This window comes from Corapipo altera, unplaced genomic scaffold, assembly GCF_003945725.1.
Source record: "Corapipo altera isolate COAL_440 unplaced genomic scaffold, ASM394572v1 55, whole genome shotgun sequence".
NCBI lineage: Eukaryota > Metazoa > Chordata > Aves > Passeriformes > Pipridae > Corapipo > Corapipo altera.
The window spans coordinates 8606509-8632711 of NW_020884882.1; the positions used below are offsets into that span (position 1 = coordinate 8606509).

The window sequence follows — 26203 nt, forward strand, 5'->3', positions numbered from 1 at the left end:
GCAGCGCGGCACCGGAAGGCGCGGCCTGTGCGCGGCTCCGTCCCCGCCGAGCCCCCGACATGGCTCCTGCCGGCGGGGGGGGGGGGGGGCGGTGTCGCGGCGCCGCCCGCGGACCCGGCCCGGCCGCCCCGCCGGGAAACAAAGGCGGCGGGAGTGGCCCGGGCAGCGCCGGGTCCCCGCGGGCGGGGAAAGGCCCGTGGGCTCCGTATCCCCCGCCCGGGCAGGGCAGCGGCAGAGCCGCGGCCAATGCTTCATGGGCTGAATGCGGAGCTTCGCTCATCCGGGCTGGGTGGCGGAGCGGCCCGTGGCGTTCCCGTCTGTCCCGGGCCTCGGGGCAGCGCCGGCAACACCTGCGGGGGGAGCAGGAGGGGCTCTGGATACGGTCACTGCTGCTGCCTTGTTCTAAGTTCTGTCTGCCAGTAACTCCGGTGTCACGGCCGTGCTGTGCCTGTCGCCGCACGGCGCCCTGTGACAGATGTGCTCACACACTCGTTCCCAGTAACGCTCACCACGATGATTAGGAATTGGGCATCTTGCAATTCCTTAGCAGGAGCTACTAGCTGCGTGGATGATCATATCTTTCTTTCCTGATTATTTTTTTTTCTTAATGGAATACATATTAAAAATAAAATGGCTTTAATAAAGAAAGAGGAACTGGGGATGGAAAGGGCTTCTTTGTTCTGTCTTCTCCAGAACGTTACAAGTCTAAGAGCTCAGGACAAGAGCAGCAGAAATACATGCAACATGGTGACTGGTGAGTCCAGATTGTCCACATGCTGCAAGTTGTGTGTGTGTTTTCAGTAACCTCAATCTAAGTTTTATCAACTAACCGTATGTGCTCATGATCTTCAAAGAGTCTCTTGAACTTATTTCCTGAAAAAAATGCAGTTATGCTGCACAGAAAGAAGTTACCTTCCTTTATTGGAGAAACTTATTGCCTCGATGCTCTTTTTTTATTTAAAAATGCAGTATTAAAAACATGCTGCTGAGATCTGCTGAGGCGTTTGCAGTTTCCAGTGTGTGGCTGTGGGATAAATGGAATGCACGAATTAGTGTCTTTTAATAACTAACAGTAAAAATGACAACTGCAGCAACAAGCTGCATATGTTGCCCTACAAAAGTCTGTTGAATGCACAGTGGAGACTTACAGAGATTTTCTGTCATAAATGCAGTAAATGTCATAAATAAGGTGGGTTTAGTTTTAATAAGTAAAATTTCTGGGAGTGCAGTGTTACTTTCCTCAGTCTTCCTCCAGACCTGGTACCTCTGCTGCTGTGTAGAGTTTTGTGAAGTGCAGTTTTGAGTGGTTCAGTGCTTTTAGTTAAATAACCCCAAGCAGCCTTAAAATTGATGTGACCGACCCTGAGAGAAGCTTAGTCCAGCTGCACTGTTACCTGCTGGGCCTGTAACTCCTGTCTGATTGCCAGAGTAGGAGAGCTGTGGAGAAAACCTAGGGAAGACCTGCTGCTGTTCAAGGGCAGGAGCAGATGCCTCGTGTTGCAGTGGGGCTCTGGTTCATGCCTGGGACTTGGAATGCTGCAGGGACTCAGGTGGGAGTCTCACTGGTTGAGGTGTTAGTGGCTCTCAGTGTGGTAACTTAAAGCACATATAAAGGAAGATTTTTTTGTGTGCTAGGAGAGAGGAAAAGAGAGATTCCTTGTGACAGAGGCAGATTTACTAGTAGGGGAAGACTGGCCTAGTAGGCTCTTGATTTTGATGCTAACAAGAACTAATTAAGATGGAGCAGCTGAGCAGGGTTGAGGATTTGTATCTAAGAAATTTATGCTGTTTGTTCTGCTTCCTGGTGGTTGGAAGAGGTAGGTGATGATTTGGTGGTGGACCTCTCCTTGATCTTTGGGCTTGCTGCTTGTGCTTCTGGGTTTCTTTTGGCTTCTGGTCTCTGCTATGCAGGAGAATGATGGACCTGTAAGCAGCTTATGACAGAAGGGTTGGACTTCCAAAAGCATAAGTGAGGGATAATGGATAGCTGTCGTTGGAAACAGCAGCCCTGCTGACGTCTCCCCTCTCGTCTTCTGATAAGATTAACAGAAGGTAGATAGCTGTCCCCTGAGCAGTTATAACATAATAAGCACCAATACAGGAGCAAGGAAGAAGGCAGGACCTGGGAGAGGTGAACCCATCCTATTCAGCAGCAGCTGGCTGTCAGAGAGCCTGTGATCTCAAACAGCACCTGCGATGTTCATGTCTGGGATCCCAGCGTGGCATCCTTGAGGCTTATTTCTCAGAAGAGTCTTCCCTCTCAAAGCTGTGTCTGCTGGTGCTCCTCAGGGTGGACATGGAAAATGATGATGCTGTTCTGAAAGCCTTGCTGAAATATTGAAGTCAAGTACTCGCAAGAGTTCCAAGTAAAAAATTGGGACAAGTTAATCACTCAAAATCTGTTTTCCAGCCTCAGAGTGTGTAACAGCATCTCACAGTTAGATGCAAAACACATTCACAAGACCTGGTGTAGGTCTTGTCTGAGTCATTGCAGATGCATTAACAATGTTGTTCTCCCTTGGTTTCACACTTGGGAAAAGATTAACGTGTCCTATAGTGGTGTAAGGTACTCTTAATACTTAGTAGTCCTGGAGGAGTGAGCAGTCTTACTGGCTCTGTCACACAGAGTTGCCTCGAAAATGTGTCAGATCAGTGTCTCTTAAAGGCAGGAGAGTTGTTTTTCTGTCCAGCTGTGGGCTCTGCAGGAGCTTCTGTATGCTGATATTTACAGAGCTGTTGGATTTGCTAAGGGAACACTGTTAACTGGTGCTTTTTACTAAACATTTCTGCATATTTTAAGAATATTTTCTGTAGTAATCTCATACAGCAACAAATGTAGCTTAGTGAGTCCAGAAACTATAGCTAGAACGTAAGTTGCCTCATGTGTGTTCCCCTTACCTTTGATATTAATTCTTTTCTCCTGTGAGGCTGGTCCAATGCACTAGCCATGAACCTCCATGTAAACAAAAACTGCTATGAGTTTGGACTGCTGGCACATAATACAGAAAGGGGTTAGTATTTGCTCCAGCTCTCCCAGGTTTTGATGATGATTGAAGCTGGACTTGTGCAGTCTGCTTGAGTGCCAAGGAAAGCCTAGAGCTAACTCTCATTTCCACACAGGCTTTGGCAGTCTTACCTTCAACCATGTATCTCTGTCTTGGTTCTGCTTTGTTAAATCATGGTAAAAGGATACATAAAGTTCTGCTTTTGTACCTGTTCTCTTTAGAACTACTGTCATAATGTACACAGCTATGTCTGTCCATTTTTCCTCCTTTATGCAGCTTGATCTAGTAGTGCTGAATCACCTCTACTAGTCCTAATCTTGTGCTGTTTCACTTCTTTTCCCAACTGTCTCAGTATCTGGTGGTGTTTTAGCTCAAATCTATTTATGCTTTATCAAGGCTAATTAGTGCCTTAGAAACAACCAGTATACTCACTGCAAAAACAATTTGTGGGTTTAAACAAGATAAGTCAATAAGAGAAGAATGCTGTCAGAGTATACCCTAGAGCTGTCTGATGTTCTCAGGTGGAGTCATTCTTGGTGGTGGTGGTTTTTTCTTTGCTTTCACTTCCTCCTTGATCATCTGATTACTACTTCTGTCTCTTTTGTCTTCATACATGGCATGTTTCATGTTAACCTCTTCCTATATTAAAAGGAGATCAAGAACTGATGATGCTGTTGCCTTTGCCTTTGTCATTTCCAGAGCTCTGCTTCTCTGTGTGTGTAGTTCCTTATCTGAGGAATCTCTTGATTCCAGCGCTCTCCTTTTGCTTGCTCTGTTCAAATCGATAAGGCTGCCCTAGTCCCAACAGCGATGGGCTGAACGCTGCATCTGTTGCTCTTCCCTTGTGCTTTCCATTAGCTGCCTAGAATAGCACTGCATGGCCAGATAGAACATACTGCTCGGTTCTCCACCTCTGTGGCTGCAAAGCAGGGCCACAGATATTGATTTCTGAGCCTCTGTTGCTAATGGTGCATGGTGCAAACAAATGGAATGTGCGACTGGATTTGTGTGGTGCGGGACTCGCCTGGTCTGGGTGAGGTACAGAGCTGGGGGAGTTTACGAGGCAGTGAGCTCTGTGAATAGTCCTGCAGTCCCACCTGGGCATCATTCAGACTCCCATGAGCTGCCAAGGGTTAATCTGAGAAATGTGTAGTAGCACAAGATGCCTCATAAAACTAAAGCATCTGTCTTGGGCATCTGGCTGTGCATGTTTGCCAGTTTTCATACAGTACTTGCGATGAGAAATTAGTTACTGGAGTTTAGGAATATCCTTGTGTCAACGGAGTGCTGTAGTTAAGACTTTTACTTTCTCTTTCCTTAAAGGAACCCTGAGGACCTTGCAATATGAATAATTCTCTGGAGAACACCATTTCCTTTGAAGAATACATCCGTGTGAAGGCACGAACGATCCCCCAGCACAGGATGAAGGAGTTTCTAGACTCCCTGGCTTCCAAGGGGCCAGAAGCTCTGCAGGAGTTTCAGCAGACGGCCACCACCACAATGGTGTATCAGCAGGGTGGCAACTGCATTTACACGGACAGCACAGAGGTGGCTGGGTCTTTGCTTGAACTTGCTTGTCCTGTGACAACTAGTATCCAGCAGCAAACTCAGCCAGAGCAGCAGATACAGGTTCAGCAACCCCAGCAAGTCCAGGTAAGTGTCCAAAATCATCTCTAAATGTATATATGACTTGCTAACCCATGGAGCAGTGTTCAGAGCCAGCTGCTCTGAAGCCTCAGACAAGTACTTAAGAGGCAGGACCAATTAACTTTATATAGAACAGCACTATTTTCCTTTCATTTAAGGAATGTGGTAGTAAATTTCTCTCTTGACTGTGCCTCCCTCGTGCCCTGCTGTAGGAGGAGTGGTGTACATAGCAATGGAGTGGTGTCACCTATTGGAGAAATGGTCGGCAGTTCTGGCGTGTGCACAGCTCCCGAAGCCTTGTGCTGTGGAGCTGCTATAAATACCACCCTCCTCTGCCTGTCTGACTGTCTGGTTGTTCAGGGTGGCCATGGGATTTAACTTGCCTTCAGGATTTTTTTCTTTTTATGAAATCAGTTATTTTTAAGTGATTTTACTTGAACATTCTAAAAGTTGTCCTTCTTGAACTGGCTTTTAAGTGAGGGGGAAATGCAAGGGAGTCAACTTAGGATATGAACCAGGGGATGATACGTTTCAGGAAAGGAACTCCATCTATGCACATGCAGCAAGGTAGATCATCCTTTTGCACAGTGGAGGGAGTTGTCTTAATTACGTTTTTTTAGCAGGTATTACATTAGGTATTTTATTAAGTATTAAATGAGAAAATCCAGCACCAGAGGGGAAAAAATCCCAAATGTATAACTTAAGATAACTGCTTTTGTCCTCAGACACATTTTGTAATTTGAAGAGTTCACAGGTGGCAGAACTAAGGTTTTCTTATGATATGTCTCCAAACAGCTGAACTGTGTCTACAGCTGTAATTTGGATACACTTCTGCCTTCTGTAGCAGAATGTAAAGCTGTGAGCTCCTCTTTTACAACAAAGGAGGGTATGGAGTCACAAATTACTGGAGATAAAGTAGTGTGAACTCGGTGCAGTGCAGTAGACTTGTGCTAACAGCTCACTTGTGTGCTTTTATCCTACAGCAAAGACAAACTTACCTCCTTCACTGGTAACTCATCTCCAGTCACTCTCTGTTGAGTAAATGAATGCTTAACTGGAACTTCTGTAACCTGTTGCCCTACAGTAACTTGTCTTGAAAGGCTTTTGAACAACAAAAGCCTCTAGTCTTGCAGGCATGACTTGGATCTCTGCATGAGGCTATTAAAACTGATCAAGAGTGGTTTTGGTTCTGCCAGCTACTGTGTTTTCTGGAAGAAGTTTTGTGTTTCAGTGGAAGAACTAGGAGGGTTGGCTTTTGAGTGCCTCAACCTTGAAGATGTGGAAGGGCCCCCAAACCAATTGTAAAAGTCAAAAGGAACCTCTTTTCTGTTTCCCCTCATTTTTTTCCTGCTGCTGCCTCCTTTCAGAACTACTCAAAATTCAGGCTTGACCCTTGCAAGTGTTCTAGTAACAGAGGTAGAGAGGGAAGTCATATATCATATGCTCCAGAGAAAAATAACCTGGCCTTCTTGGAAATAAGCATAGAGTTGCTGCCAGCACCTGTTCCTGATTTTTAAACTGAATGACCTGCACCTTGAATATGAAAAATTTCTGATGAAAGTCAAGGTTTCAGCAATTTTTCCTAAAGAATGTTGTCTACTGTCTCCTGCTTGTTTTTGATGTGCCTCTACTTTTAGATGTCCGCTTTCCCATCTGTCAGTACAGATCATAATTGGTGCTTGTGTTACCTACCCTGCTGCTCACTTCAGGGTGTTACAACCCCCCAGAACACTTAGTGGCACATCTGGTACTAGATATGGCTGCAGCTTTTGTGCATTAGCAGGGCAGTTGGACTCAGGTGTATTTGAGCAGTTAGCTCAGAATTATCTTGAAGTTTTTCTGCAAGAACAGAGTGGAGAAGAATGTCTTTACCCCCTTACAAGAGTGTTTTTCTGTCTATCAGGATTTGTTACTGAGACACGATTTACGTTAAACCCATGATTTAGTGTTCACTTGTCTTTGGACTGTCACTGTGGCAGCAGTGGCAGAGCACAGTGTCTGAATAAAGCTGGATTTTGTTGTAACTCTGGGGAGTGACAGTTCCTGTAGAGCAGTACACCTGGTCCAGCTGGCTCCCTCTGCTAAAATACCGCTTGTGTTGTGTTATGACAAATTTTGGTCATCTGCCGAAGCCTCTTAGCTTTTGATTAAACTTGTGTCATCCCAGTACTTGACTTGATAATCTGTTTAGTTCTTGCTAATCCAATTGCAGATCAGTGGAAGACCCTTTGAATGACTGTGCTTATGTCTGGCAGTGTGACCGTGCTGCTAAAGGTGGCTAATAATATGACCAGTCAGATGACCTCACTGTTGCAAGTGCTAATGGCAACCTTATGATCGTAGTGATAGACAGTGCTCAGGTTTCATCCTAGGTTTTGCTTGCTGTGGACAATCAAAGACAGTGTTTGACTGCTTGCTGCTTTTATTTATCCTGGCAAAATAAATTTCCTGTTTGAAGAAGTTGCCACCTCGAGATTTTCTTGCCTAAAAGGTTCAACAGAGTGTTGCCAAATGTTTATTTTGAAGGCTGAGTGGATGCAACTGTTGGGTTATATACACTAGTCAGTGCTACAGTTCAAGTGTCCTGGAGCTCCTTCCACACCCAGTCCCACAGCAGTGCCATTAGTGATCTTAAGAAAGAGTTCAGTATGTCAGGTTGTCATAACCTGTGCTGCATCAGGGGGTGGCTGGGAAGGGCTGTGTCTTGCTCCAGTTAGGTAAGAGTTTTATCAGCCCTGCCTCTGATGAGATTGTTGCTTGTTGGTCCTGTGCGTTGAGGCCACGAATTGATGCCAGCGGGAAGAGGTGTCAGCACTGACTTGCTTACTGAATGTGGTGTTTCTGCAGAGGTCAGTGGACCTCTTGTGCCTCTTCCTCTTCCATGAGAAGGTTTAACTGAAGTAATATCAGAGGACAGAAAGCATCTTTGCTTGGGAAGCATATGGGGAAGATCCCCAGTTTCAGCTTTTTATGAACAGACTGATGTGTAGGTGGCAAGAGTTTCTTGGCCAGGGCTTGAGGGGAGGATGGTACAGGTGAGCAAATCACAGAACTGTATAGGGAATGATTAAATGTCTATGTAAAATTCCTTTCAGTTAAGACTTGGAGGTAGGGTTCCTATTTGTTTATGTTTGAAAAACATGCCAGTATGTTTTTAGTGTAGCATCAGGTATTAATTAGCATTTGCTTGGGCTGAGTGGGACACTTCAAAGAGTGGTTATAGTCAAGAGTGGTGTTTTCAAGGTAGCACCTACTTGTATATGGCAGTAGGCTTCTGTTGGAGAGATTCTTGGTTCATTTGTTTTAACTTAGGCCTAAATCCCTCCCCAGTGTACAGCTTGACAGCATAATCTTGATATTGTAACTGTTCAAACACACCCAAGGCCTAATTTGGCTGATGGAATTCTCTCTGATATTGATGAATGAGCAGAGGAAAAACCTGGAGTGAAAATCTATCTGGCAGTTGTTCTGAAAAGCTGACTTGTACCCTTCCTGTAGACCTTGTTTACTTAGATAGCAAAGGACTTCCTGTAAAGTAGTTAAATAACAAGTTCCAACATTTCCTGCTACTTCACTAATCAGTCTTTTCACTTACTCTATACTTTAAATCTGTTTTGTACTTGCACATACACTTTCTGGTGTAATATTAGAAGGATTTCTTTGTTACAGTGTTAGTTCTTAAGGCTGGATTCTCTTTAGCTTAGGGCTGTTGTTGAAGGAAGTGTGTTTTAGGCCTTCTGTCCTTAAATTGGGCTAAAAAATTGAGATTGCTCTTCTCACGCTCTCATAACTTCTTGTCCAAGTGTTTGACTTCATTTGGGAAGTTTGAGATGCACCCACATTACTTCTGGGGGGGATTTGGAGCATGCTTCTCATAGCAAGTTGGCCACCTGCCCCTTCTTACCTCTTGTACGTTTGGAGCCTGTCACTTTGAGTTCCTTCCAGTCAAAACTAAGCTGGAAGATGCCATCTCTTGTCTCGATGTTTGTTTGTCAAGCTCGGCTAGTGGGCAAGACTAGACCTAAATTTGAAATAGTCTTCTGGAATGTATAGTGTGGACATTGTTAATACGTCCTCAGTCTTGCTCTGAGGTCTGTTCTTGGTGTGTACTACCACTTTCTACTGTAAATGTAGCCTCAGAAACCAAGATCTCTTTGTGAAAAGAGGCATTTAACAGCATGTCAGGTGCTCCAGGGCAAACTAGATATCAGAAAATCCATGCAGGAAAGAGTTAGTATGTGCTCATTTGGAGTTAGGTTGTCCAATCAGTCCACAGATGAAAGAATTACCAAGCAAAGGAAATCTCAGTTGTTTCAGAACTGCAGTTCTGCAGTTTGATTCCTTTTTGGGCAGAGAATCTGCGCAGGGCAGATGTGTTATGAATCCTACTTGAAAGTTTGTCTATCAACCATGAGGAAAAAAAGTTTTGGCAACCAGGCTTCAGCTGTTCTCATGCTCGTGGAGTTACTTATTGACTCTTTGCATGTGCTCAGTTGAGGACAGAATGTGTTTTTGATCTTAATGTGACAGAAAATTTCCTTTAAGGAAATCTTAAAAAATTAGTTCTGCCTTCCTGTTACAATACAGAGCTGATTTCTAATGCTTTTGATTCTCTAGTCAGCTAGTACTTGATCCAGCTTCTAGTTACTTTATGGTGAAAAGGCATTTCTGTGTGATGGTAGTCTGCTGGGAAGTGATTCTTTTCATGCTGCTGGATCCAGACTTCTGGCAATAAGCAGTTTTTCAGTACTGGTAACTTGGCATGTTCCTGTCTTGCACCAGTATAACCCAGGAATTCTGAGCATAACGTTTTTGCTTTAATCTTCAGCATAAAGTGAAGATTTAAGGTCCTCCCTGTTGGTCTTGGCCTGTAAATTTAAAACATTCCTCTTTGTACAGAGTCTTTTAAAAAATCATCTGCTGCTGAAGTTTAGTGTAACTCTTTGTCTAACTTGCTATCTGAGGGGAAAAAAGGACAATGAGGTCAATGTAAGAAGCTCTGATCTCAGACTGGGTGAAGCCTGTAAATTTGAAATTAATGCTTTTAGCACTCCTGAGTACAACCTACTTGAACATAAGGAGGGATTTACTGCAAGATACAGTTGTTAAAAATGGATGTAATTCACAGGGGATGTGTAATGCATGGTAGGTAGAACTCCAATATTCTTTTAAATAGGAACAGTCTCTCATCAGAAACATGATGTCTGCAGTTTGCAGCATGGAGAACTTCAAGTGATTCTAGAGTCTGACTTCTTCATCTTGTTTGGGTCTGGACTCATTCTTTGGGTGTTAACAATAACTAGGTTGGCTCTAAAACAGTAGCAAGACATCCCAGTTGTAGGAGACAGGATTTAGTCCTGAGGAGTATCATAGGGCCCCAGGGCATGACTGCTCAGCTACTGAAAGTGAGGGAAGTTGCCTGTGACTTTGAGAGACTGTAGGCTCAGGCTCTGAAATGGTTAATTGTTCAAATCTGTGCCAGGGGAGGTTTAGGCTGGACATTAGGAAGCATTTCTTTACCAAGAGAATGGTCAAACACTGGAAGAGGCTTGCGGGAGGTGGTCATTGCCCTAGACCTGTCCTTATTTAAGAGGCATTTAGACAGGGCCCTTAGCAACAGAGCTGTAGCCTATGGTCAGCCCTGGAGCAACCAGGCAGTTGGACAAGATGATCTGTGTAAGTCCCTTCAAACTGAAACAGTCTCTTCTACAAAAGCAGAAGGGAGTAAATGCTCTCTTGTCACATTTGTTCTTAGACCAGGCCTCTTACTGATGATGCCTCTTGCTTTAACCTATTCCATTACCTTTCTAATTGCACTTGTGGTAGAATTGTTTCAGTGCAGGAGCAGACTTTGAATTCTTACTGCTAGCAGAAAAAAAATTATTTCCTTTATATATGTTATGGCACTAACAGGAACTGTAATATGAAATTGTGTACGGAAAGAGGGTGGGGGTACTTTTAAGGTGCTCTCAGTCAACCTGTGCAAATTCTGAAAGCATTGCAGAAGCACAGGGCAAATGATGTGTTTGCCTGTTTCTGTGATTTTGAATCCCAGCAGATAAAGCAAGTGTTTCTGGTTTGAAACTGAAAATAAATCAGTGCAGCAATGCATTTAGTTTGTGCAGTCTTTGACCTTTGCCTCACAGGTAATCTTTTGAACAAGGACTTAAATTAATCCTAAGGACTGTATTAGTGATTTTTTTTTAAATGGAATATTTTAGAGAATACTTGCCTTAGGGATATGATTGCATATGGCTTTCTTAAACTGAACTCTTACCTGGGATCCATGCTTGGGCCTGTTTGCCCAAGGCAGTACTCATGATATCAAATAGAATGGAGGAAACGTCCCATAGATGACTTTTCTTTTTCAATTGACTGCCTGATCAGATCACTCGTTGATGCAGCTTTTTAAACTGTCATGCTGACATAAGGTTACATGTTTCTTGTTACCTTGCAGGAAATTATTATAGATAGTCCACGTCATCAGGATTACAGTATACTGCACATAGTTCCCAGAAGGAACTGCACCCTATTCTTCCTGGAAATAAATTAATTCTTAACAGGAGGTGACTTATAAAACTGGCTCACAAGTGGTGCATTTTTCAACCCCACTTTTTCCCTTAGCAGCTCTTTAATTGGCTGTAAATGAATCCTTAACATTTTTCAAGACTTCTTAGAGGTGATGTTGGGAAGTGAGATTCTGTGCAGTGCAGATGTGCATGGTAATTCTTTTTAGTATTGTCAGGTTGACTACAGTGTAGCATCTCTGTGCAAATGCCATGTTAGCCTGACCAGCTTCAAGGAGTGAGGTAGAAAAAGGTGAGAGAGCGTGAGTAGGAAGATACAGTTTTGCAACTAAATAAGTCCGTGTTGGCTCCAGAGAGAGGCGTTGAGTAATTAATTCCCTCCCTTAAGATAAGGTGTTAATGAAGCCTGGAGAAGTAGATGAACATGGGAACCTGGGATATCACTTCTAGGACAAGGCAGATGTGACAAGGTGTCTGTGTAAATGTGAGAGTCATAGTGGAGAAGTGTCTGGAAAGGAGAGCAGAGCTCAGACCTCAGCACCCTGGGAGTGAAGATACAAACGGAGTTGGTTTTGGGGCCTGGGATGTGAAGCAGTACCTCTGACTCCTGGCTTTGAGTCTACCCCTGGGCTGCTGCTAGATATTGTGACAGACCTTGGACAAATGACCATTGATGTGAGAGTGTGTGATTTATTTTTTTTTCCCTAAAATGAAATGAACTGGTTTGGAATCAAGTCAACATGTTTTGTGTGTGTTATTCAGCATTGTGTGAGTGCACGAGCTAGAAAATACAACTGAGTAGTTTGGACAATAAATGGTATTAAATGGAATAAGTAAATAATGGAAAAAAAAAAAGATTGATTTTAATTATAATTGCCAAAAAAATACTTCTGAAGTTTAAAAAACAAATGCTGTGGTGTTGGCCCTTAGCGCATGACAGAGGTTGAGGTTGAACTTGCAGCCTTCTGTGGGGACACCTGCTTGTGTAGTGTCACTATTGGTGGTTGGTTTAGAAGTAATATTCCTGTGCTTTATGTAGAAAGAACCAAGTGCTGTTTTTGACTTACCCATATTTCTTACTGCCTGCAAATGATCCTGCATCCATCTGGGGACCGGGGTGGGAAGTAGTAAAACAATCTTTAGAGCATGGTAAGAATGAGGTGAGCTCCTGCGGTTGTAATGTGTGTGACCTTAAAGTCTTGCTATTGCAAGGCCTGTGCTGAAATAACATTTCAGCAATGCAGGTAGGTGTGAAGACTCTTTTGGCTTCCAAGGATGCAGTCTATTGGCTTGAGCCCACAGAGCTTTGAGGGTGGAGATGTAGCTCATGTGCTGTTCTGTCTGTGCTGAGAAGTGTGGTCTTGTGCAGTGCTGAGCAAACACATCTACTATATTGCCATTATCAACCAGGCATTTCTGGAATAACTTGGTTTCATTTTCCTGAGATCTTTACTCATGGATTAATGTATGGAATCATAAATCTTCAGTGATGGACTGTCTCTGTTGAATTGCTGACGTTTGCTGATCTCTAACTGCTGGGTTGATGTCATTGCAGGTTCAGGTCCAGGTCCAGCAGTCACCGCAGCAGGTCTCCGCCCAGCAGCTCTCTCCGCAGCTCTCTGTCCATCAGGCTTCAGAGCAGCCAATACAGGTCCAAGTGCAGATCCAAGGCCAGGCTCAGCAGCAGGCATCCCAGACAATACAGAGTCAATCTCTTCAGAGCCCCAGCCCATCGCAGCTGCAGGCGGCTCAGATCCAAGTGCAGCATGTGCAGACTGCCCAGCAGATCCAGGCTGCAGAGCTACAGGAGGAACACATACAACACCAGCAGATCCAGGCCCAGCTTGTGGCAGGACAGGCCATTACTGGTGGCCAGCAGATACAGATCCAAACAGTCGGGGCACTGTCACCTCCACCTTCTCAACAAGGCTCCCCACGAGAGGGAGAGAGGCGGATCAGCTCTGCCAGTGTCCTTCAGCCCGTGAAGAAACGTAAAGTGGATATGCCTATTACTGTGTCATATGCTATTTCAGGGCAGCCGGTTGCCACAGTGCTGGCCATTCCTCAGGGCCAGCAGCAAAGTTACGTCTCTCTAAGGCCGGACTTGTTAACAGTGGACAGTGCCCACCTGTACAGTGCCACTGGGACCATTACTAGCCCCACTGGAGAGACTTGGACCATCCCTGTTTACTCCGCTCAGCCACGTGGTGACCTTCAGCAGCAAAACATAACCCACATTGCCATCCCTCAGGAGGCCTACAATGCCGTCCACGTCAGTGGCTCACCAACGACACTGGCTACCGTGAAGCTGGAAGACGACAAGGATAAGATGGTGGGAAGCACTTCAGTAGTGAAGAACTCTCACGAGGAAGTGGTGCAGACTCTTGCTAATTCAATCTTTCCAGCACAGTTTATGAATGGCAACATCCACATTCCAGTGGCAGTGCAGGCTGTGGCAGGGACATACCAGAACACGGCACAGACAGTGCACATATGGGACCCGCAGCAGCAACAGCAGCAGCCCACACCCCAAGAGCAAGGGCAGCAGCAGCAGCTACAAGTCACTTGCTCAGTAAGTTAAAACTGCTTCTTGGTCTCAGGTGATTAACAGCTTGCAAATGTTGTGGAGGGGGAGCGTGTCAACAGACAGCTAGTGTCTGGGAAGCAGAGATGTCAATGTCCCAGTAGCCTGGGCATGGCATAGGGTACCTGATAGGTGTAAAGCTGCAGCAATGTGTTAATGTTGGTCAATAGTTATAGGATTCAAAACTTCCCAAGAGAAAGTACAGTTTTGATCTTCCTAGTGTAAATAAATAGACACATGCTCGTTGCCAGCTTCTTCATGGCAGGTCTGCAGTATTCTCCTGAGCTGTTTCAGAGGTTGCAGTGGACAGGCAGGGATGATTGCAGCCAAATAAGGTGTGCAAATATATACTAGTCATCTAGTTATCAGTTACTTTGTTGTTATGTGATACCAGTGCCAGGGTAAAGTGTCAAAATCTGACTAGTTGTGAGCAAACTTCCCGGATCAAGTGTAGCTGTCTGTAACACCATGTCCTGCTTCTAGTAAGTGCCTGGTGTTCAAGAGCACAGTGACGAGCAGTGGCAAGTAAACACCTCTTCATAATCTGTGGCAAACGTGGCAACCAAATTTGTTAGTGTTTTTTAAAGACTTTGTTGCCAACTTTAAGCCATAGATTATTTCAAATTGACTTTTAAAGCTTGAATAACTGGGGCTAATGGATGTAACTTATTTTTTTTTTATTACCAGAAAGTGAAAAGTGATTGATCTGTCAAAGCCTTTTTTTGCTGAATGGGATGAGGGCAAAAATACTTTAAGCTACAGCTTATGGATCTTGTAATGCATGGGGGGGGGTTGTGGTTGGGTTTTTTTGTTTGTTTTGTCACATTCAAAGACCCTTCTGTAATTAATCTCTTCCTCTTATGGGTAATTCAGAAATCACTTCATCACTTACAGTTGTTTAAACAAACTAAATCGATAGAACATTTTGCCTTTCTCCTAAATAGGATTTTTAGACTTATTGTAGGGTCTTTTAAGAGCATGACCCACATTCTTAGCAGTCTTTCTGAGGTATTAGCTCCATAATTTCTTCAATGGTTACTTGTAAAGTTTCTGCTGATGCTGTGTATTCCTGTGTAGAGTGGTCTGCAATTCTTGGGTATCAGACAGTTTTCTGATCCCAGTTCTGTAGTGTGTGAGGTGTGGCATAAGCCTCTAAATACAGAGGCAATTCCATGAGGGATGCACTCTTCCTGTAAGAGGCCAATAAAGCTACTACAAGTGAACATCAAACTTTTGGGAGCTGTCCCTCTCTAAGTTGTGAAACTGAGAAGGAAATTGCCTGCCTGCCCTGCACTATCCTCTGGCATTGTGCTTCCCTGGGACCTGGGCAAGTTGCAGCTATTTTGCTCTGTTTGTTGAAAATATAAGTCCTTTTAGAAGCAACTGCCAGATTAACTCCAGACTGTGTCCAACCTTTATACTGGACAAGGTGTCTGTGAGGTCAGGGAGAAGATTGTCCCTTGGGTTGGGCTGAAGGAGGGGCTTGGCTCTGGGAAGCTTTCAGCTCTCAGGAGAGTAATGGAGCACCATTCTGGAGGAGAGCAGAGGCTCAGTCCTGGATCCTACAACAACAAGGTGTCAGTTCACCCTTGGACTCTGTCCTCGTTAAGGCAGAGGCTTTTCTTCACAACTTAAACTTTGTCACCATCTGCCTTGATTAAAGCTTGGTCCCTTCAGTCTCTGCAGCTGTACTACACACTGCTGCTGCAGGGGCTGATAAGCAAAAAGCTAGTAAGAGCTGATGCAGGAAATGAAAAACCAACCAGAGGCAGCTGGAAAGCTCCAGTCTTGAGATTCTTGCAGACTTTGCCTCTTAAGCTGGTTGGTTGGTTGGTTTGTTTATGTTAAGTAAGGTAAAGGTATTTAAAGTCTCTGTGCCATTTTTCTTGTGGTCTCTAGTGCTGTCAGAACAACTTTCACTACTACTGACAATTGGCAGTATCAAAGAAAATGTTTCTTTTTGGGGTAGTTTTTAAGAAGGAGAAAGTAAAACCTGATATAAGAATTGCTATCTCCGTAATATTCAGGATGCCAGTGAGAGCTTGACTAAGGTCTGTAAAGCCCTTAACTGAGATAGCCACAACACTTTCTGTGTTGTGGAATTGAGAAGCTGTAGTGAAGAATGCAGAGTGGATGCAGCTGGAGAGCTCATTGCTGCTTTTAGGTCGGTGCCATTGGTTGCCTGACAAGTAAGTTTCAGTTTGAGGTAGTAATTCTTGGTGACCTAAGGTCCTGCTGCAAAGTAAACTTCCAAAGGGTCTGGAGATGTCTTAGGGTCTGTAATCAGTCATAGTGGGTTGTATTCACACAATAGTGGGTTGTACCAGTATTTGGTATTTTGAGAACATTGCATTACAACTGAATTGATGTTTTGATGCTGGTGTTCTAGTCTAATTGCTTTAGATCTCCTACAAATGAATTAATCTTATCTGTTGTCGGTGATAAGAACAGAGGGTATTGATTCTGTGTGCCTGTTATGTACTGCATAGTGAAGAGAGCCTGAGTGGGAAGGGGTGCCAGCTGAGTACAGCATGTGATTGTACCCAGAACCTTCCTCAGGGCAGTCCAGGTGTGGAGCAGCAGTGGTTAGGAAAGCTGATGGCACATTCCTCTTCATCCCTGCCAGGGGCTGGCAGTCTCTGCAGCTGCTGTGTCTGCGAGGGGCTGTGGGCCACTCTTGTGGTGAGATGGACTTCAGTGGTGGTTCAGTGTGACGAGTTAGCTGAAGAAAGATGTGCCCATTCAAACTAAAAGTGTTCTTGGAGAGTTGGATACTCTTTTGAGCAGCAATTCAGGTTGGACAACAAAAGTTGCGTTCCTTGAGTTAACTCCTTTTGTTAGAGAGGAGTGTTGCAGAAGGCTGGTGTCCTGGGGCTAGAGATAATTGTGGCATTGCTTGTTTTTTGTACAGCTGTTGCACATTGAAGTGGGTGTATATAAACTGAAGTGCTTTTTTCCATAGGCTCAAACTGTTCAGGTTGCTGAAGTTGAACCACAGCCACAGCCGCAGACTTCACCTGAACTTCTACTTCCAAACTCTCTGAAGCCAGAAGAAGGTCTCGAAGTGTGGAAAAGCTGGGCACAGACCAAGAATGCAGAGCTGGAAAAAGAAGCTCAGAATAGACTAGCACCTATTGGAAGTAAGTGTCATGCCAACATGGCCTTTGTTTCCTTTCAAGTAGGATTAGGAATGACTAAAATGTTAGGTGTTTACTGCTCTGGAAAACACTTTTGTTTAGTCAGTGATTGTTTTTAAATCTAAACTTTGATTTACTTGGCAGTACTAATTACAGTGTGCTCCCATTACCACAGGACATGTCTCGGGAGATATTAGCTCAGTGCTGAGCCCCCTTGAGCACCTGGTAGCAGTAGAAAAAGGCACTGCAGGAGAGTGGTGCATGGATGAACAAACAGGCTGTGAATGCCAGCCAAGCTGGTGGAGCAGTCATAGAATTGCTGTTTTCATGTTGCTGCAGGGCAGCATTTCATTGTGAACACGGTAATAGAAGGCAATAGTCATGTCTTTGGCAGGGCAGAGGATCTTCCTGTTAAACTCTTGCCCGTTTTATCTTTTAGGAGATCTGACAGCCTAAGATCTTGATTTATTTTAGTTTACTTTACTGTACTGGGGGAATGAGGTAGTACTGGACCTGCCAGATAGAACGAGAAAGCTGGAGATGCAGGAAATCATTCCTGAAATATTGGGAAATAATATAGCTTTATGGCTTAAATAATATGGCTTTGTTTTGTTTTTCCAGGGCGTCAGCTGCTGAGGTTCCAGGAAGATCTCATCTCTTCAGCTGTGGCTGAGCTGAATTACGGTCTGTGCTTAATGACACGAGAAGCTCGAAATGGTGATGGTGAACCCTACGATCCAGATGTGCTCTACTATATCTTCCTGTGTATTCAGAAGGTAGGAAAGGACACCTCTATGTGCTGCAGGGCTATTCGTGTTGTCAGCACGTATAGGGAGAACTCTTGGTTATGACAATGGAGACTGTGGCTTCTATTAAGCTTCCCAACAATTTTATATGAAAAAAGTATCTCTGCTTAAAAAAAAAACCCAAACAAACCCAAACCTCAGATGACTTGTCATTAGTGCACGGTAGTGCTTTCACCTATGAGTGAAATTGTTAATAATTGAATTGTTAATAATTGAGTTCAGTATCATGGTGAGAATAATAAATCCTTTTAATTTTTTTAGTGGGAGGAGGAAGGTTGGATGATGTTTGAAGGAGTCATCAATGTCAAAACTTAATCTAGTTGAAGCTTTAATAGGCAAGAACTTATTGTGGTGTGGGAAATCTGAGCTGGTAATGCTAGAGTGCTTTCTGGAAGAGCTGCAGGAACAGAGGTAAACTCTGACAGGGGAATTGAACATCTCTGTCAATAACATGAAAAAGTAGTGTCCAAAGAAGAGTCATGTGAAATAACTTGAACACATCTGAAGTAAAAGGTGAAATCCAAACAGCTTCACTTCGTAAGATGTTTTTTCCTTTTTCTGTTTTGGCATTCTCATGGTAGTAATTGAGATTACCTATCCTGTACTGGCCTTGGTGGAACTGTCCTCACTCTTCAAGTAAAATGTATTAGTCTTCAGTGCTCTGCTGTAAAATGCTTGACTAACTGAGTACATGGGCCTGAGGTCTGGTCTGAGGAACACACTGGCTCCCACTGTACTGGACTGTGTTTGTGAATCTCTTACAGTATCTCTTTGAAAACGGCCGAGTTGATGACATCTTCTCAGATCTCTACTATATTCGTTTCACTGAATGGCTGCATGAAGTTCTCAAGGACATACAGCCCCGTGTTTCACCTCTTGGTAAGGACTTTTGTTTAAGAACTCTAAAACCTTCCAGAGTTTGGAATGTTTAAACTGAACCTACCTCTTGAGTGTAGTCTGAATAGAAACCCTTTTGAAGTATTTACTGTCCCTAGGGCAGCTCGTGCTAGTCATGGAGAAAAATGTTGCATCTGCAGTGAATGCCAGGGTTACTGCATTTGTCAGGCTCTAGCCCTGACTGTTGTTGAGTATTATTTGTCTATCACTTGTCACCCATCAGAAGGCAGATTGTTGGGATTTTGTAGTGTTGTGAGATTGGCTTACTTGGAAGCCAGCTGATCCTTGATTTGAATCAGGCTTCCTCATCTGAAGTACTAGTACATCTTGCCTCTAATATGTATTGTTACTTTGAGAGATAATACAGCACTGTCATGGTGCCATGGAGCCAGATGGATACTGTCTGCAGGACCAACTGAGTGTCAGAGGAAAAAACAATGAGTGTTTAGAACCTCCAATCAATTGCAGCTCAACCTTGTATTCAGGAGATGACGGCAGTGGGAGTGGCGGAGCAGTTCCAGAAGAGACAGATTTTGACAGAGTTGCATATGAGAACTAGATCAAGAATTGCATTTTCAGAGCATGGACATCAGTGAAGAAGCTGTTGCTTGTGTTCAGAAAAGTAGCTGATGTTTACAGGCTAGATGACTAAGTCACACCATGAGTTTTGGAATCCTTTTGTTTTCACTCTGGCTGTTTGATCTGTGCTTTGTCATTCCACAAGCCCTGGAGTTCATAGTGCTGTCTGTTTTTCTGTATATGTGTGTATTTGGAGTATAGTATTTCTCTTCTACACAAAGGAAAAAAAAAAATCTGAGAATCAAAGGATTACTCATGTGTCCAAATACATCACTTGGCACTGTGTGCTGACTAAAGCTGTGCACAGGGCCAAGAGCTGATTTGTTGCACTGGCCTGCCTGCTCTCACATATTATTGGATTAAGAGCATCTGCATTGGAGTCGAGCCATTAATTAAAAGCTGTTAAAGTGAGTATTTGTTTCTCTATGGGCTGGGATGTAAAGGCATATTGCAGAAGCACACTCTCTTCAACTAGAGGTTGATGTAGGTATACAAGTGTTATATCCTAACTGTACCTGCTATTTAAAAAGTTGTTTGCACAGCAGTGAATCTTGACATCAGTGAGAATCTCCTCCTCTTCCTTCCCTTAAGATTTATATGCTCTTCAATACTTACAGACTATAAAATGCTGCCTGTGTTCACACTGTGTCTATATCTTGGCATGATGCTGACTTCTGGTTATTGCAGGTTACATCCTCTCCAGTCATGTAACAGAGGAAATGCTGTGGGAGTGTAAGCAGCTTGGAGCTCACTCCCCTTCCACCTTGCTCACTACACTGATGTTTTTCAATACAAAGTAAGTACTTAAGTCCTTGGGAATTTTGGGGAATAAAAGAACTTCAGACGCCTTGACAGGGTTGGTGGGGAACTGCTGCACTGGGTCAGGGTGAAATCATGGGTTTTGAATAGTTGCACACAGAGCCCTCTTGCAGCCCCATCAGGCAAAGAAGATGCAGTACAACAAGGAAGTGAGCTAGCAGAGGGCAAACTGAATTTGTGGCTGTTGCATGCTTTGCTGCTGGAAAAACCTTTAACTCAGTGGTTGGTTTGAGCTTCAGCCTGCTCACAATGACAAAAGATAACTACCTTGCCTCTAAATGTCCTGTGCTCTGTTCTTGCTGCTCAGATATTTCCTGTTGAAAACAGTAGACCAGCACATGAAGCTGGCCTTCTCCAAGGTGCTGAGGCAGACCAAGAAGAACCCTTCTAATCCCAAGGATAAAAGCACGAGTATCCGCTATATGAAGGCTCCAGGCATGCACCAGACGGGACAGAAAGGTAGTGTCTAGGAGTTTTCTTTGGGAATATTTTACTTACTTGGGCTTGAAGAAGTGGATGAACCTGGAGATGTTTGCAGGTAGGGAATCCAAGGCTCTGACAGTTACCTTCAGCCCAGCAGTCTGAGTTTTCCATGTATTCTGGTCCAAGAGAGCACAGTACCTTCTAATCATAAGCCTGGGGACATACCTTACCTCAGGCATCTGGGACTTGTCAAGAACTAAGGATAACTTTTTTGTTACTTCTGTTTTTTTATGGGCAAAGAGGCTATTGGGTGTAAGTGCTTATGAAGATACGGAGAAAATTCTTTGGGAGGGCTTCTCTTACCTTGATTCATGTGAACCCATACAGAACCCCTATGTAAGTACAATCTGTCCTCTTAAAAGCACACGATGTAGCTGAGGTATTGCAGTCTCAGAGAGAGTTCCCTCATTTTGGGCACTGGTAGAGGAGAAATGGAAAGAAGTATATGGATGGGTTGTGAACTTCAGATGCCTTGGGATAAAGCAAGCTCTCTATACAATGCTTTGAGCATTTAGAACCAGGTGCCTCTGCCCTGGAACAGCCATATGTCTCTTGCCAGCTCTTGCATGGTGACAAGGTGCTGCAGAGTGCTGAGGCTGTATGGTACTGCTCAGTGTGCTGTGCTTACACAGTCTGACACAATTCTGGGGGGCTGGTTTGTAGTTACAGATGACATGTATGCAGAGCAGACAGAGAATCCAGAGAACCCTCTGAGGTGTCCGATAAAGCTGTATGACTTCTACCTCTTCAAATGGTGAGAGCTCTTGTCTGTGTGTGTGGTGCTTGTCTGCTCTGACTGGGGAACTGCACCCTGTGGTTGGCCTAGTTCTCAGGACTGTGTTATTGCTGGCACAGTTTCTGTGTTTGCATAAATTTACTAAAATGGGGAGGGTGTTGATGTGAGAGGGTGGGGTTTAGTCTGATGGCATGTAAGTTGAACTTCTGGGGTATTTAAAAGAGACAAATCCTGATTTGTGAACTGGCTGCCCCTGATCTTATACTTGGAGGTTTACTGTGTTGGCATGAACTTGCTCTTCTGCCTGTGAGTTGCAAGTCATCTTGGAGCATCCACTACTGGAGATGAGATTAGGGTCTTATTCAAATCATCTTCTGAACAAAAATGAGGACTTGCTACAGAGATTGGAGGGAGCCTCAAAGGACTCGTCTCTAAGCTGTGATGATTCTGATATTTAATGTAAAGGTTCCTCTGCACAAATAGATCTGAATGTGAAAATACTCCATTCTTGCTTCACTCTGAAAGACCCCTAAAGCCATGTGTGTGTGTTATATTTACCAGTGTGAAAAAAAAATTACTTTCTTGTAGTCATCACCACGGCTTTTTAAGCTTGGCGTGGCCTAAAACTTTGGGACCAGTGTTGTCCCTAGGTGTAACTCTGTACCTTTATATCTCATCAGCCAGATGTTCACTGTCAGGATTTGTGAAGCCTGGGGTGAGGGCAGTGGTGGTCTCTCCGTTCTAGGGCATTCTGTTAGTCTGGTTATTTCTGATCTTCCTCACACAGCCCCCAGAGTGTGAAAGGCCGGAATGACACGTTTTACTTGACACCGGAGCCAGTGGTGGCCCCCAACAGCCCTATCTGGTATTCCATCCAGCCGATCAGCAGAGAGCAGATGGAGCAGATGCTCACCCGGATCCTGGTGATACGAGAGATTCAGGAAGCTCTTGCCGTGGCTAATGCCAGCACCATGCACTAAGGCATCCTTTGTGGCTCAGAAGGGGTGGGGCAGGGTGATGGGGGAGGGACAAGCAAAGAGAAATTGTACAGACTTTTACACTAAAGGAGATGCCTAAGTTTTTGGTTTTTTATTGGTGTAGTTATGAAGCCCTTTTAGGCTTCTTCTCTTTAAAAGAATCTAAAGGAAAACCTACCCATTGTGTATCCTACCCAACACACCAAACTGTTGGAACCATTGGAGGCTGCATATCCCCTGCAAGCTGGGAGCTGTGGAAAGCTGCTGGTTGACTCTGGGTTTTTTTTTTTATGATGTAGAAAATATGAACTACAGGATTGGCCTGGTTGGCCAGGGCCTCTGTCTCCCTGGAGCACGTGCAGCCTAGAGGGCACAGAATGATGGATGGACCTGCTCAGCCAGTGGAGGAGAGGCAGGCATCTTCTTTTCTTGTGCTTGGACGTTAATTTGCTGATATCTTGGAAGAAAGAGGAGAGAGTGAACTGCAATTATGATTTATACAAAAAAAAAAAAACAAACCAACAATTTCTATTCAGACCTTTAAGTGACATTTTTAGATGTTAAAAGTACAAACTTTACCACACTCTTCTTTTTTGGCCTAACATTGAGGCCTTAAACCTTGAGGCTTCTGTGCCTGATGGAATTCTTGTAACATACACTTGTGTATCATATAAAGATACCACCCTGTTTCTCTTATGTATTCTTACTCTAGTTGTTTATTAAGAATGACGAGCACGTCTTTTCAACATGCCATTGAACAATGTGTCTTTATTTGGGGAAGAGTGAGCTGTGAGGGTGGGGGGTCATTATGCAAAGATCAGTATGCAAACTGGTTGTTTTCATCCCTGTTTGTGCTTTCCAGCTCAGCTCTGCTGGACTTCTTTCACCTCTACAAATTTTGAAGGTAGAAGGGCATAAACTTCTGTTGAAGGACCTGAATGTCTGCTTGCTGATGGAAGCTCAGTGCCAGGCTAGGGACATGGAATCTGTGAGACCAGATCAGACTGTCCTCATGTTCTGTGGCTTTACCCCTAGAAAAATCCCTCTCTCCTTTTCAAATACATCACACCAACGGCATGATGGAGGGGCTTTGGAGGGAAAAGGCCTTCCAGGAGCAGCATATGGCTTACTCCTGCTATTAACAGCCTTTTCACAGTTTTTAACATAGCTGTGTAGGTCCTGGCATCGTTCATGATCATAAACCCCAGCCCTGTAGCCTTGCCTTGCTGCAGCTTAAATGGTTGCGATATTTTATATCATTAACAAATAGTCTGCTCTTTTGAACCCAGCGGGTAGCCAACTGTGCTTGAAATGGGAGATCACTTGCCAGGCTTGTTATTTGTGCCACCAGCTTCTTGGATGCAGAGAGATGACTCTGCTTCTTGAACTTGTCTCCCCTGCTTCTCCACCTCATGTCCCTTCCCTGTTCCAAAATACGTAGGTAAATACTTAAATATATATTACAGTAAAAGAACTTAAACTTGTGTACAAGCAAGCAATTTTTCTGAAGCCTCTGTTGACCAGTACCTGTCTGTATTGAGAAGGAAGGTCTGCCCTCTCTGTTGGTTGTGCACAGTGTAAATGAGAGTAGCCACAACGTTCCCTGTCTTTGTGCTCGTGAGCAGTGTTGAGGCGTGCACGCTTAGAGAGACTTCCCAAGCCCTTGATGCTTTGTATGGACGTTGGTGTTCCCAAGGAAGCCCGTGTGCTCGAGTTAGTTGTCAGTATGAGCAGTTTGTTCCCTCTGTAGGACTCTGTGCTCAAATAAGTGCAGAGAGGTGAAGTAGCAATGCTCTGTTGTTTTGTAAAACCTGCACTGTACTTTAGACTCTTAGCTCAGTGTCTGCTCTCAGAGGTGGGCCGGGGGAGAACAGCCTGGGGTTGGTGCCCAGGTCCCAGTGGGTGAACTGGGAAGATGGTGCCTGGGTAGTGTGTAGTGCTGGCAGCTGTCTGCTTGGATCCATCATTGCCCCTGTGGCAGAGTGGCTGTTGGGATCATCAGTAGTGCTTCAGCTGTCAGAATCCTCTAATCCCTTCACCATATCTTAGTGACTGGAATTTCCATCTTTGGCCCTAATTTAAGAGTTAAGGACATTGTTGGGGCAGGCTCCCACTATTTCAAGCAGTTGCATGTGCCTGTTGCTCAGGGTCCCCAACAGGCCTGCACAGGGTGGATTTCTCTTTCTTGTGGGCAGTTTGTCCCATCTTCTGAGCAGAGTTGCAAAGCCTCCTGCCTTGGCTGTCTCCATCAGAAGTACAGTGGGTGTTAAACCATCTGTCAGATACCCCCTGTACCAGTTGCTTCACTAGGTGACCTTGGGAGTCACCTCTTAGTCTAAAAATTGCCAGAAGCTGCAATAACATGACAGAACATTGGGGCAGTTGCAGGTTAGGGATGAACAGGTACTTCAGATGAGTTTTCTGGGGAAAGAGAATTCCGTGTTACCTTAAAATTCTAGGCTGTGCACTTTCCTTACAACCCTTAACTGCAGGATAATCTAAAGTCTTTGTAGGGGAAGAGTTCTCCTTGATCTTGGAGTATACTGATTGGTAACAGGGAAACTTGGCACATGGTGAGCTGTGGAGATCTCCTGATGATTGGTTTTGTCCTGATGGACTGAAGTGTCTCCATTACTTTCTCATTGTTCAGATGTACATAGGAGAGGGATCTGCTGAGGCAGAAGTGGACTGCTGTACTGTTCTGTACTGTCTCATCAGAATGTCCACTGTGTTAACTTCATTCCCTATTTTTAGAGACAATCGATATACTGTGACTTAAGGATTATTTTCCTGGACCTGGCTTCTAGTCTGGCTCTCTGGAGCTAATTTAAAAGGTACAGTATTTCTAGAATATAAATACTATGTTCTTTGATAGTGAAGAACATGATCTGCTCCCTTGTAGGGGCTCACAGGAATACGTGCACAGAGTAGCACAGAAGAGTGCTGTGGCTTAGAGTTGCTGTCCGAGTTCTGGGAAATGTTCCCAGTCAAACATGTAAAATAGCTTTTTAACACTTTCCTATAACCAGCTTGACTGCTGCTTCAAGGGCATTCCCCCTCGGCTCCGAGAGTGCCAAACTGCTCGCTCTTGTATGCGTGTATATATTCAACAGGAACTCTCCCTGCCCCATGCCTTGTGTGAGACAGGCTGAAAATGCATTGATCTCTAAATAAATAGAGCTGAGAAGTCAAGGTAGAGACCCTGCCATGTTGGTTTTGAACTGTGCCCATCTTGTTGCTGGGTTATGAAAGGAACCATGGAAATCAGAGCGTGACTGACTGTTGTAAAGCACCTCACATTCTGACATGAGACTCATGTATTGTCCAAGCTCTTGACACTAACAGTGCTGCTTTCTTTAGGAAACTTGTAGCCTCTTACACGCTTGTCCATGGCACCATTAGATTTTCATTTGCTTTCAAGAGTTCAAGCATTTCCTCTGAGTGGTAATGGTTGAAGCAGCAACAAGCAGACTAGAGAGTGGTTCTTCTGTCTAGAGTGGTGAGTAAAGGGAATGGTCCAAGTAACTTAATAGGGCTTTCATCTATTGGCTTCTTCACCCCTAGAGGTCTGGACTTATTAGATGGGTCACAAGGTCTGAAGTAGTTCCTGAACTGTTCTGCCTTGGGCAATAAAAAAATATGTAATCTGGTCCCTAGAAAAGAATCCTCTTCTGCACTGTTGCTCCTGGGGCAGAAATTAAGACAGCCTTGTTCTCAGCTGCATTAGGGCTACTGTGTGCTACAGTAGAAGGGATGAGGCCTCCAAGCCCCTTATGCTGTGGTAAGAGCAGATCCAGATGTGGTAGAAAAGAGTCCACTTAGCATACAGGGGGTGGAGGACTTGCTGGTGCTGTAGTTGCACATCCTCTTGCTGGTCTGAGTGCTGCTAGACACTGATTGACTCTGCACAGTCCAGCCAAACTGCATTCTTGTGTGAGTTTAATAGTAACTGACTTGGAATTAGTGCTTGGACTCTTAAATCACTGTTAAAGTGGGATATCAGCTG

General features: G+C 44.3%; 1 protein-coding gene across 3 annotated transcripts in view; it reads left to right on the forward strand.

The window, feature by feature from the left end:
* QRICH1 (glutamine rich 1) overlaps positions 1 to 22945 on the forward strand; it is a 23511-nt gene extending 566 nt beyond the window's left edge. Inside the window, exons 2-11 of one of the 3 annotated variants that reach the window (XM_027640203.1) lie at positions 694 to 754; positions 4329 to 4658; positions 12735 to 13751; positions 16726 to 16903; positions 17522 to 17676; positions 18471 to 18585; positions 19870 to 19978; positions 20309 to 20460; positions 21148 to 21238; positions 22008 to 22943. In XM_027640203.1, coding sequence (XP_027496004.1) covers positions 4350 to 4658; positions 12735 to 13751; positions 16726 to 16903; positions 17522 to 17676; positions 18471 to 18585; positions 19870 to 19978; positions 20309 to 20460; positions 21148 to 21238; positions 22008 to 22200 — 2319 coding nt within the window. In that variant the 5' untranslated portion in view covers positions 694 to 754; positions 4329 to 4349 and the 3' untranslated portion in view covers positions 22201 to 22943. Of the gene's footprint in view, positions 1 to 693; positions 755 to 4328; positions 4659 to 12734; positions 13752 to 16725; positions 16904 to 17521; positions 17677 to 18470; positions 18586 to 19869; positions 19979 to 20308; positions 20461 to 21147; positions 21239 to 22007 lie in introns of all 3 variants that reach the window. The other 2 variants (XM_027640201.1, XM_027640202.1) reach the window with 2 other exon arrangements.
* The last annotated feature ends 3258 nt before the right edge of the window (positions 22946 to 26203 follow it).